This window comes from Alexandromys fortis, unplaced genomic scaffold, assembly GCF_014885135.2.
Source record: "Alexandromys fortis isolate MF-2015 unplaced genomic scaffold, M_Fortis_MF-2015_v1.1 scaffold_228, whole genome shotgun sequence".
Taxonomy (NCBI): domain Eukaryota; kingdom Metazoa; phylum Chordata; class Mammalia; order Rodentia; family Cricetidae; genus Alexandromys; species Alexandromys fortis.
Window position 1 is genome coordinate 1,480,360 of NW_026068115.1, and position 13,223 is coordinate 1,493,582.

The 13,223-nt window shown below is 42.6% G+C and overlaps 2 protein-coding genes across 2 annotated transcripts in view; one reads left to right on the plus strand and one right to left on the minus strand.

Annotated features, from left to right (window-relative positions):
- Psmb7 (proteasome 20S subunit beta 7) overlaps positions 1–13,223 on the minus strand; it is a 59,398-nt gene that overhangs the window by 22,324 nt on the left and 23,851 nt on the right. The window contains exon 6 of the mRNA XM_050124848.1: positions 5,558–5,616. Coding sequence (XP_049980805.1) covers positions 5,558–5,616 — 59 coding nt within the window. The remainder of the gene's footprint in view (positions 1–5,557; positions 5,617–13,223) is intronic.
- LOC126490148 (60S ribosomal protein L23a-like) lies at positions 710–4,373 on the plus strand. The gene has a single exon (XM_050124849.1). It carries the CDS (start codon positions 3,846–3,848, stop codon positions 4,311–4,313), a length of 468 nt encoding a protein of 155 aa, XP_049980806.1. The 5' UTR covers positions 710–3,845; the 3' UTR covers positions 4,314–4,373.

Here is a 13,223-nt window from a genome sequence, read left to right on the forward strand (position 1 = left end):
AAGTCTAGAATTCTAACTGTAGGGCACAGCAGCTGCCACTGCAGATCTGAGCCTCTCAGTTTTTGGCAGCTCTCAACTTGAGATTCTAGCAAAAGAATTTTTCAAGTTGCTATTATTGCCTGTCATGGATTTATAAATATTGTGCACTATCTGCTGTGGCATGGCTCTCATGGGATGCCAGAGCATGCCAAACGCATAACAAAATGAAAAACAGTTTCTAGTCTTCAAATAAATGCTAATTTTTTAAACTGTGCTCACAATGTGTTTGGTGACCAGCTCCGATGGTACAGAATATGTATCAGAGAGGGGGAAGCTGACTGTCTTCTCTAGCAGCATTCAGCTGCTGCTTTCATTAAGCTTGTTTAATTAGATTCCAGATGCTAATTTGCAAGTCGATACCAGAGGGTGCAGGACAGTTTGCCTTTGAATCCACTCCCTGTGATGTCAGGGTCCTGCCGCACTCCACTAGCCTTCGGCGGCCCTCGCACAGTATTCTGACAATTAGTGTAAAGAGGGGACAGTATTGATCTTGACGAACTAAATATTAATCTTCTGCCTATTTTAATGAATTATAATCTTCAAGAGTTGAAATTTCTCAACAGGCCAAATGAAAACAATCCTTCTTATAGAAAAGGACTAGAAAGAGAAGTGCCCTAAGTTTCCACTAGGGCACATCCAATATTCATTTCCCCACCCACCCCCCAACTCCAGGAAAAGTCTGCATTTCTGGACCATCACTATATTTCCAGGTACTTTGGTCGCATTCCTTACAATTGACTGGAAAATTATCTGAAAAGGTCACAATATGATTAACATTAGAGTCCCCACTCAGCTACCCTGTCGGGTAACAATGACTGCCAGGCTTCTTACACAGCCTTATCAGAGAAAAGAATCAGCGGGCAAGGCAACTTGAAGCTTAGCAACACCCTCAAGTAACTGCCCTTGTCCCTTAAAAGCTGCTAGTCTCAAGGAATGCTGATTATTAACAATAATAATAATAAAGTAGGGTTCTTATTATCAGTAAAATTCTATTTTGATACATTTTTCATTTTTTTCCCTGAGAGAGGGTTTCTCTGTAGCACTGACTGTCCTAGAACGCACTCGGTAGATCAGGCTGGCCTCTAACTTTGGGAATCCGTCTGCCTCTGCCTCCTTGAGTGCTGGGATTAAAGGTATGTGTCAGCAACGTCCAGCAAAATTTTCACTTCTAACACAGCTGGACACTATGAACACCAAAGGTAAAGGCTGCTTCAGAAAAAGATGAACCTGAGTACAACTTAAGAAAGTTATTTCTGCCCCATCCACAAATACTGACTAACTAGTATGTGCCACAGCCCTGTAACCCCAGCACCAAGGAGACAAGGCAAGAATTTTGCAGCCAACCTGAACTACATACTGAGAACCTACCTCAAAAAGCAAACAACAACAAAAATGGCTGAGTTTTCCGAGGGACCAACCAGCACAATGTAAGTAAGGAAACTGAAATGGACAAAGGCAGAGCCCACCCTCAATCCTCCAAATTATTAGCAGCAAGGGAGAAAACTGGACAAGTGAAAACTATGAAACTGCTCCAAACACGCAGGCATCAACTAGCTGAGAACCTCTAGAGACCGAATGTGCTTTACATTCACCAGCTAGCTACTTGTTTCTCCCAAATGCTGAACCAAGAGCTTTGACTTGCGGCAAGTCCATGGCTCCGATGATCCAAGAGCAGAGGCCCATCTCAGGGTCTCCCCACTGGGTTGACAGAGGCTTTTCTGGACTGTGCCTTCTCAATGAGTACTTGCCTCAATCCCCACTTTCTGTCCCTGGGTACTTTATGGGATATCTATAGCACTGTAAAGAAGTGTACTGGCTATCTTCCTGTTGTCTCAAAAGTACGTTCTGAACTTTCCAGACAGGAAGAAGAGGAAGTCCCTTTGGTCCTCCGGTGGTCTTTTTTGTTTTTAATATTTATTTATTTATTTATTTATTTATTTTGTATGCAATATTCTGTCTGTGTGTATGCCTGCAGGCCAGAAGAGGACACCAGACCCCATTACAGATGGTTGTGAGCCACCATGTGGTTGCTGGAAATTGAACTCAGGACCTTTGGAAGAACAGGAAATGCTCTTAACCGCTGAGCAATCTCTCCAGCCCCCTCCGGTGGTCTTTGATGACTCAGATTCCACTTTAGCTCAGGGTCCTTCTGCCCTGACAAGCAAGTATTGAGAGCTGGAAGCTGGAAAACAGAGATGGTCTCATTGCCCCTGCACTCAAGAAGCTCCCACTCCTTGACAAGTGGGGAAGATGCCTCTAAAAAATAGCCAGGAAAAGTGTAGAACAGAATTACAAGGGAGCACAGAGACACACATGAATGAGAAATCCCAAGGGCTGCCAGCACACATGAACAAGAATGGCTGGAGTGACTTCTGTTCCCTAACACTCAAGGGTTAAGTTAGGGTGACACATTTCCATAAACAGCATGCACCCATATTAAAACAAGCACATAATACCCAAGATGTTATGATACTCATTACATCTAAGACGAATTAAGAGGAAGCTCAAGAAGAGGCTGACTAGCAAGGGGTAATGGAGGCAAAAAAAACTACAGCATCTTGATTTAATGACAGTTACTAATTGTAACTCCATTTCTGCGCATTTTATGACATATCAACTATAACAATTTATTGTTAAAATAAAGAACATTTTAAAGAAAAATAATAGCCTCAATGGTACCTGGACACGGCAGGGAAACAGTTCAATACACAAATGGCAAACTCAAGACCCAAGACTAAATTAAGTCTCCCCAATAACTTTCGTTATTGTTGTTTTCTGGTTTTCTGAGACAGGGTTTCTCTGTAGTCCTGGCTGTCCTCGAACTCACAGAGATCTGCCTGCCTCTGCCTCCCAAGTGCTGGGATTAAAGGCGTGCGCCACTACACTGTGGCTTTACTGTTTTTATTTTATCAATATACTTACACTAATCGTGTGTGTGTTTGTGTTTTGGGCTAAGAATCAGACTCAGGGCGTCACACAGGCTAGGCAAGTGCTCTAGTAGTAAGCCACACTCCCAAATCAAGATTTTTTTTAACATATCTATTAACATGAATGCAGGTTTTTATAGTATTATCTACAGGCAGTTGTTAAGACTATCACTTGGGCTTTAAGAGTGATTTTTAATTGACAGTGTTAAGTTTCAACCTAAAATTATAAATTTATATAATGGGAATTGTTTCAACCTGTCTCAGGGTCTCACGGGTAATGTAGAAGAACATTAAATGTTTCAAATACAGGAATACTAAATCTAAGAAATGTTCTCTTCAGAATGATAAAATTCCAAGTTGTACTGAAGGGAAGCTGATGTCTTTTCTCCCCAAATCATACCTGCCTTAAATGCATGGCCTTTGAACTATTTACAATTCAGGCTTGACACAGCATAAAATTACTTTGGCGGAGCATCAGGTCACTTTTAATAAACCTCAGATTTTAACTCTGCAATTCTCAGTTTTCCTTAACATATGGAAATTCTAATCAATTGAAAAAGATAAAACTTCCAAGGAAATCTGAAAAGATTAATGTGGTTTAAAGATGAGTTTGACATTAAAACTCCTCTACTTAGAAAACTAGAGACTTTGGGTTTGGGTCCTTTTCTTTTTAAGTGACCTAGTATACATAATTTTTTCTCTATGTATTTTTAAGGACACCAAACAGAAAATAATGTTGATATAGGAATAAATTTTCACACTGAGAAATGAGAACAGAATTCTAATTTCATTTACAGTTTTACACTTGGCCCTGCTTATTCTTCTTAATTGGAGTTCAGACACTATCATTTTTAATAGACAAAATCTACCTAGTTCAAGATGGCGCCGGAAGCGAAGAAGGAAGCTCCCGCCCCTCCCAAAGCCGAAGCTAAAGCGAAGGCCTTGAAAGCCAAGAAAGCAGTGCTGAAAGGCGTCCACAGCCACAAAAAGAAGATCCGCACATCGCCCACCTTTTGGCGGCCCAAGACCCTGCAGCTACGAAGGCAGCCTAAATACCCCCGGAAGAGCGCGCCCAGGAGGAACAAGCTTGACCACTATGCCATCATCAAATTCCCCCTGACCACCGAGTCAGCAAAGAAGAAGATAGAAGACAACAACACACTTGTGTTCATTGTGGACGTCAAGGTCAACAAGCACCAGATCAAACAGGCTGTGAAGAAACTCTATGACATCGATGTGGCCAAAGTCAACACCCTCATAAGGCCCGATGGAGAGAAGAAGGCGTATGTTCGGTTGGCTCCTGATTATGATGCTCTGGATGTTGCCAATAAGATCGGAATCATCTAAACTGAGCCCAGCCGGCTAATTCTAAATATACACTTTTTCACCATAAAAAAAAAAAAACAACCATCTACCTAGATTCTATATGTTTAACTCCTGTAGCTAGGAGAAAAGGATCACACGGAGTTCATGGAACACATTATTTAAGGTGTTAGCCTCATGTACCAAGGGCACAGGAGACACGTGTCCTGGCTGACCAGTTCTGTCTTTCATAGTAGTTGGCCCAAACCTGAAGGGCAGAGAGAACTTTGGAGCATAACACTTACTGCTTCAATGACAATGACAGAATGGAAGAACAAAGTATTTTTCATATGCCATCTTCTCCCAAAGATGATCAGGCACAAAATACTGTCAAAATGTCTGTCTTTTTGGTCCTAAACAAAATACTTGCAAAATCAGAAAGAATGGAAAAGAAGAGGTGAAACACTCCTGAACCGTTCACCTATGAACCACTGAAAAGGACTGATGCTCCCTATCAAAAAACTAACCATCAAGACATCCAGTACAAACAGAGATGATTCCTGACCAGGGCAGGTTAATCGAGGGGAAGGAGGGGGTTATGTGGCACCACAGGAACCCAGTATACTGACCACGCCTTTGGAAGCAGCAACACAAGATCAATACATCTGCTATTAAAGGGATTTCTTTGGAAGAGAGCTTTCATGGAGAATGCATCTATCATTAAAGCAGACAGGCAAATGTCTTTCACAAGATGCTACCTCTTCTACTACCAAAGTAAATACAGTCAAACAATCCCTTACAAACACACTTGGAACACTAGATCCCTAACACCCTGCAAGGACGCTACATGTGCACATTTTTATCCCCACTTCTGCCTACTTCTCTGTAGACTTTGCAGTCTACAGAGATTTTAAAAACTGACCCATTTTTAGGTTAGGTCTGTGTGACATGAAAGACATACATAGTTACTCTATTTTTAGTGAGGGAACAGAAAAACAGGTTGTCTGGTATCCTGACACAAAAATCTCAGAACACAGGAAAATATCCCACATTGCAAGGAGTCTGAAAGAGCCCAGAGTGGGTTCCCCACGTCACGTCCGAGGGAGAGCACAGCAGGGCTGCAGGCCACCACAACGAATGTTTTCACAACATTCTCCTCAACAACTACCCGTGTGAGCACTAAAGGAATGACAGTGCTGTGCAAGCTCTGGAGGAAGCAGTCAGCCTGTAAATGTCTGACACACAACTGGGAAAATATCTGAAAGCAGGAAGCTGCAAGGCTTACATACCTCCATATCTGGTCTAAACTTATCTTCAAACACAGCCATTGCTGCCAAGGAGCCGGAACCTGTAAGAAAAGATGCACTTTTAGTGTATTTTACCAGCACTCAGCATCTCCATCTCCAGTTTACCTTGGGTCAGCAAAAGCAGTCAAACATGCCCAGTGTCACATTGAGTTCAGTGTCAGGGCCAAGTCTACAGGCCACATTCCAGAAAAAGTCAGTGCTCTTCCAAGCTGGAGCCACTTACTAGTTAGGGAGCCCTGAAACTGGCCCTCTTGTTACAGGGTTAACTGTGCAGCAGTTGCAGTGAAATACTGATGCTTAAAAATGAGGTCACGGAGAATCTGTATTTTTCCAAGAGGGGAGTGCCCCATAATTCCCTCTAGCCTAAGCGAGGAAGCCTGTGCTCCACACTTGCCTTGGTGAGCTACTAGACACAGTGCTAAATACCAAACCTGTTAAGAAGACATTGTTTTAATGATGTGGTCTTGGTAAAGTCACGTTGGCACATAGGCAGGGAGGCAGATACAGCACCAGCAATGGTAATGGGACTTCGAGCTGAGCTATCAGGTTACCCCAGTTACTACAGTAAAACACTGCATTCCGTGGCATTTATTTGGAGCTATTATTTTTAGTTTGTACTTTGAGGACTAACAGCTGAGTAGACAAAATGACAAAGATACAAAAATTTATTACAATAGCAAATGGCTGAAAGGTTATGCTGCACAGTTATTAGCAGAGCAAATTTATCCTTAGCAAGGTTGGATGTAAAGGCATTACAAATAAGCCTGGCCTTTGAGTGGACACAAAGGCAGCTCAGCACTATTTGAAAATGTAAACTTGCTTTGTCCAGAACCCCGAGAAGCTTCAGAAAACCGTCATCTGTCTACACAGGGCTCTGGCATCATTTCAGGGCACTCTACTTTTGGAGAGAGGATACAGTTGTCCACAATTTTTTACTCCAATTAGAAGATTTTTTGGCATTTATTACTTTTTAACTTGTTTTGCATAACACTATCTATTTAGTGGGGTCACAGAGAAAACCATATTTTCTATTTAAAATGATTTGTGTACATCGCTTGACCACCTCAATGGTTTAGCAAAGGAAAAAGGCAGCGATTAAACAGTTTCAAATGAGGTGTCCTGCTGATTTTATCAAGTCTGCTGAATGTATAATGAAAAAGGAGAAGCTGACAGCAACACTGCACTGAGGAAATACAGACTACCTTATCTGAACCATTTAAGGAGGTCCAATTATAGATCAAATTTAAAGGGTAGAAACAGCAGATTTACAGACACAAATCAATGAACATGGTAATCCCGATGAATATGACAGATACTCCTGTTACAGAATATTGCTGTGGTTGAGGATCATTACCTTCACAGCACCGGATACATCACATCTAAAGCAGTGGGAAACGTCAAGTGTAGACCAGCATTACAGGCAATGACTATTCATTTAGGTTCTGGGAGCAAAAGGCAACTCCATTTCCCCCTTTTGCATTTCTTCTCTTTGTGTGTGTAGGGTGAGGGGGACTAAAACGGTCTAAAGGGACATTCACAGCCCGTGGAGAGAAGATGGACATTCAACAGATATAAAACTGGTGTGTTCTAAAGCGCCCTAGCAGATATGCAGGTGCAGGCTCCTGGAGAAATGCGCTCACATCGACCAATGGTTTCATTAGTCCCCCGCTCACCTCGAGGTTCAGGGATCAAAAGGGAATAAACAAACAAACAAAAAAACTAATAGCCTCGGTATCTGTGTCAAGGCACAGATAGAAACTCCAATTCTCTAGGTCACACTAGGAAAAACTAAGCTGGTTTTGTGTGGAAAACAAAGGACAGCTGTCAGGAGGAAACAAGAAAATGGCAAATGAGGGGGATCTCTGGAAACAGTTCTCCGAGATGCAAAGCGATCCCGCAGAGTGGCCAAAGGCAGGCTTGCCTTCCAATGTGTCCAAGATTATCTATCTCGAGTAAGAGCCCAAGGGTAAATGGACTAACAGGCTCAAAATCCACATTTAAAAAGGATACAAAAAGACAGGGCATTTACCCAAGAGCTAACAACTTTGTAGAGAATGGAAATGAGTTATCATTAAAGAAACAAACCAAGTTTAGCTTAAAGGCATTTTTCCTGAAGAAAAAAAAAAAACTAAACAAAACTGGCCACTTTTTCTTGTGAGCCATCCTTTCTTGGCACTTCCACAGTATTTCTCCTGGGCATGTATTTGTTTCTGTTCAACTTCATTCAGCATTAAAAAAAAAATAGTTCCCGGGGCTGGAGAGATGGCTCAGTGGTTAAGAGCATGGCCTGCTCTTCCAAAGGTCCTGAGTTCAATTCCCAGCAACCACATGGTGGCTCACAACCATCTGTAAAGAGGTCTGGTGCCCTCTTCTGGCCTTCAGGCATAAGGACAGAATATTGTATACATAATAAATAAATATTTTAAAAAAAATAAAAAATAAATAAAAAAAAAAATAAAAAAAAAAGTTCCCACCCAACCAAACAATTCTTCCTCAATCTGAAGCTGCTTCCTGCTTGGCAGTAACACCACAAGCAATTTCTCCAAGCAGAAAGGACACACCAGAACCCCCAACTCCTGGTACAAAAAAAGGTCTGTCATGTGTTTGGGGGTGGGGGCAGAGGGTGCTCCACAGTGCAGAGTTGTAGGACCGTGAACAAGGCCTCTCTGCTTTCCTGTTTACCATCGTCTTCCACACACAGGAGAAACAGTTTCTGGGAAGAACCTCCTAAACTATGCTTCACCCTTGGATCAATACAAGTGGTTCCAAAATAAACATAAAAAGAAATTCAACCTCAAGAGAATTCCAACATCATTTGCAAATTAGCTCCTGCCCCCAGTTTACATGAAAGAAGGGATCTGGCGCCCCCTTTGATGAGTCCATAGAAGGGCTAGGAATGGCACGCTCCCTGTGGACAGGTTTGACTATAGTCAAATATGCTGCACAGAAAGTATGGGTAAGAATTCACACAGGACTGCAACTGTCAAAGCCACAAGAGGGCAGAATAAAATTATCAGAGAACTTCAAGGCAATGCAATGAGAGCTGCCATTAAAAAACACTCAACAGGAAGAGTGTCGCTAATGTTTATTCAAGCTCCCAGATCTTGGTCTGAGCCCAAAACAAGATACAACAAATCATCAGACAAATGCCAGACAGGTCCAGCCACCACGTGACCTACAAAATGTTCAAACCCTGCATCTCACTTTTCCTATACACCATTAATGGACACCTGGAGCTGCCCACTGCTTCAGCATCAAGCCACCTAGCCAGGCATTACCATACACAAAGCCAGGGCAAATTCTTTTGAAAGACCATTTCTTCTATTTTTTATTTTAAAAACATGGACACCTCTGAGTTTCGAACCATCTGGTTTCTTGTAAGGAAGAAATGTACACAAAGGCAGAGAACAGCTTGCCAGCACAGGAGCCTGTGCTTTACATGCAGCGTGTCCAGTAAAGAAATGAGGAAGGAAGGAAAAGTATGCCCTGGCAATGCTGAAGCACGCACAGGCAGTCCCATATGGGCAGATTCGTGGTCTAAGTTGATGAGGACAACTGACCAGGTCTCTTCCTCAAGAGGGCACCAGATCTCATTACAGATGGTTCTGAGCTACCATGTGGTTGCTGGAAATTGAACTCAGGACCTTTGGAAGAGCAGGCAGTGTTCTTAATGGATGAGCCATCTCTCCAACCCTGTCCGGTTAAGAAACCGGACACTAGTGACACCTACTTTCCACACATGGAGGCTGAACTCTGTGAACATAAGATGTACAGCCAGTGCTCCATAAACTCTCACTCCAGCAGGAAGGACAGCACATCGAAAGAAAAGGAAGCAAACAGGGCCCAGTGGTGAGCACCAATGTGCCACATGTAATGAATGTCCTATGTCACTTACTTTTCCCTATAGCAACTCACTGCACTGGTAACCATCTCACCCAAGATTATAGGCCCAACACGCACAGAAGCAGAATCCCATCTCGGCTGACCTTATACGGCCCTCTCACATAGACAGATCTATTTACATAAGACAACTGTGAAAGGATACACAAGACTAGTCATGGCCAGGCTTACTACCCTTTTTTTCCCCAATGCACATACTTCACACTCTACTTTCAGTTTCCAAAGACCCATGCTAATTTCAGCCTTCTCACCTTGGTAAGGGGCAGTGGCTGGGACCCCTGACAGTCTACCACACTCCTAATCACCTTCAAATCCCAAGAGTCCTTCCTCATTACCACCCAGCCCAAAAGAGCCTACCACTTTCCTCTGAGACCTGTCCTCCCTTTCCATAGCTGCAGCCCCACACCAAGCACCAAACAAATCCATGTTGGATTATTACACTGTGCTGAACAGAGAATGCAACTGGCCAGGAGTCAGAGAAACTGAACAAGTCCTAAAGAGTGATGATAGCACCTAGCATCTTACAAAGTATAAAAGAATATTTACTGTCTAGTGCCTAATTCACCACACTAGGCTGAATAAAAGGCAAACAGATATAACCCAAGTTCAATTTTCAAAAAGATAAAACAACAAAACTGCATCCAATTTATTATCCCCTATCCTAGCGAGACCAAGTATCCCACCACCATAGGAGTGGGTTACCCTTCCTGGGTTTCTGTATCCTACTAGCAAAGCTCTCCATCTCCTCACGAGTTTCCATGTAACTAACTGCTCCTTAGCAACCTAAGTCTGTCTTTTTCAGCCCTCCCATAGTTACTGAGCAGTCACTGTTGCTTCCCGAACAAAGCTCTCTAAAACAGGAAGAAAAAAAGAGAGAACAATTTGATAACTAGCATTTAGAGATGACTTGCCTGAAATGCCTACATACTCACTATCTGCCTTACCTCCCAGGTCACTGTCCTCCTGCAAGTCCAATCCTTACCAATTCAGCCTCTCTTGATACCCAACACAGAGAAAATCTACATCTCAGGGTGCTGGCACTAGCAGGGCCAGGAACTGTGCTCCGTGAACACTCAATCCATGGCAGCCACTACACTGGCTTCCCTAGCAAGATGCTCACTAAAGGACTGACTCTCTGCAAAGTCCTGGAAAGAGGGTGCGGTCTACTCCACCAATGTCCCACCACAGTTCTCTGAGATGAAACTGGTGGGACAACTACTGTTGACCTGCAGAAGGAGCTCATGTCAAGGTCACATTTCCACCCAAGACTGTATTTTATTTAAATTTACTTATTTGTGCATTGGTGTTTTGCCTGCAGGTATATTTGTAAGGGTGTAAGATCCTGGAGTTACAGGCAGTTGTGGTGCTTGGAGTTGTACACAAGTCTCCTGAATCCTCTGGAAGAGCAACCAGTGCTCTTAACCACAGAACCATCTCTCCAGCCCCTCCACCCAAAATTTTAAATGAAATATCTGTTCCTGTATGTTATCAGGTCACTAACTTAAAAAAAAAAAAAAGTTAGGGGCCGGGCGGTAGTAGCACACACTTTTAGTCCCAGCACTTGGAAAGCAGAGGCAGGCGGATCTCTGTGAGTTTGAGGCCAGTCTGGTCTACAAGAGCTAGTTCCAGAACAGGCTCCAAAGTTACAGAGAAACCCTGTCTCGAAAAATAAACACAAACACACACAAATAAATAAGTTGTAATGTAAAATACAAATGCTGAAACTCAGAAAAATGTGCAAAATGCAAAATATTAACAACTGAAAGGCTCAAACAAAAACAACATCACTTCTAACAAAGATACAGTAGTATATAAGCTAAAAAAACAGATACATGGTCAGAAACACAACTTCATTAGTAGTCAAATAAAATAAAGCAGCCACTGTCTGCCTTTTAAATTAACAAAGATTAAGAAGAGTAACAACCAGTGCTGACAAAGATGTGATAAAACTGGCACAGTAGTCCACTGGAAGAGGCAAAAGGGGACAGAATTTTTCTTTCCGGAATTTGAAAAGACAACTAGAAACCAGAAGCTATGCAAACCCACCCAAACCCCACTCCACTGATGTGGGAGTGATTTCTTATTAATAAAGAAACTGCCTAAACCCCTTGCTAGGCCAACCCTTAGGTGGGTGGAGAAAACAGAAAAGAATTCTGGGAGAAAGAAGCTTAGTCGAGGAGTCGCCATGATTCTCACACTCCAGACAGACGCAGGTTAAGATCCTCCCTGGTAAGCCACCTCGTGGGCTACACAGAATAATAGAAATGGGTTAGAACAATATGTAAGAGCTAGCCAATAAGAGGCTGGAACTAGCCGGGCCAGGCAGTGTTTAAAAAAATACAGTTTCCATGTAATTATTTCGGGGCATAACCTAGCCATGCGGGCGGCTGGATGCCAGGGACGCAGCCCTGCCGCCGCACCTAATTCAACACTCCACCCACTCCCATCCCACCCCGCAGGGAGTTGTTCTAAGGAACAAAGTTGCATACAGAGGGTACGTTGTTTAGAGCAAGAAACAGCAGCAATAAAACAAAAACCTAGAGATATCTAAAGGTCTAATAAGCAAGAGATGGGAGAAATAAATATTGAAGTATTATATGCACAAATCAATTAAATATGTCAAAGCAGAAGTACTTTCATTTCCAGTATCAACGGTCCATAAGAGAACCTTCAGTGGGAAAGAGCATCTTCTAAAACAGTATGGGTAGACATGCTTGCTTAACACAAATGACACAAGGCTGCAAGCATATGAATCCAAACAAAAGCCTAATTCTCAAAGACTAGTTTTAGTCTGTTTTCTTGTATTTAAAATTTTCTCTTCAAAAAGCACGTATTACTTGCAATTTAGAAGGTATAAACTTAGAGAAAATCCAACACTGTGAAAGGATAAACAAAACCAGCAAACCTTGCTATCGTCACATCTTTCTATCTGACAGCACATGCCTGAAGGTCAATCCATGATAAATCAAGAGGACCAAGGAAGAGCAGCAGTCAGTCACCACAAACATACCGTGTCCCTCTTTACCTAGTAGAGCACACCAGCACTTACATAGAAGCAGACTCTGGCAAACAACTGCAAGACACACAATCCTAGGAATTCCAAGGCACAGAGATCCACTAGTTCTGTAACTCTTCAGACATGGCACACCATATCGGTCCCACTTTTTAAACAGGGGAGGTTGACACAATGCATGGCTTATGACCAGCAGCACATCAAGAATTCTGAAGCTGAGCCAGGAATGGTGGCGCATGCCTTTAATCCCAGCATTTGAGAGGCAGAGGCAAGTGTATCACTGTGAGTTCAAGACCAATTTGGTCTATAAAGTGGGTTCCAAGGCAGCTAGCTAGAGCTGCTACAGAGAAACCTGCCTCTGTTTAATTAGTTAATTAAATTAAATTTAAAAAAAAGTCAAAATCTGCTTTTTTTTTGGAGTTTTGGTTTATTTGCAATAGTCTTCCTACATAGTTTAGACTGCCTGAGCATCATTGTCATCCCCTCCATCTCCACATCTACTTTTCTTTTTCTTTGGTTTGTATCTGTGTTACTAGAGATGAGACCCAGGGCCTCACACATGTCAGGCAACAATGATGCCCCGAGCTACAATGTTCACCCAAAAGTCAGAGGGTTCTCTCCCTTCCACCACCTGTCTCTGACACAAGAAAGCCAAGCACCAAGGTCAAGATTATCAAGACAGCCTAGAAAAGGCTGTTTACTTCATTTACCACTCCTACCAAGAAATCAGGCTAG

What these genes read in the sequence shown, in the direction of transcription:
- LOC126490148 (XM_050124849.1), top strand. Translation starts at nt 3,846, where the DNA reads ATGGCGCCGGAAGCGAAGAAGGAAGCTCCCGCCCCTCCCAAAGCCGAA.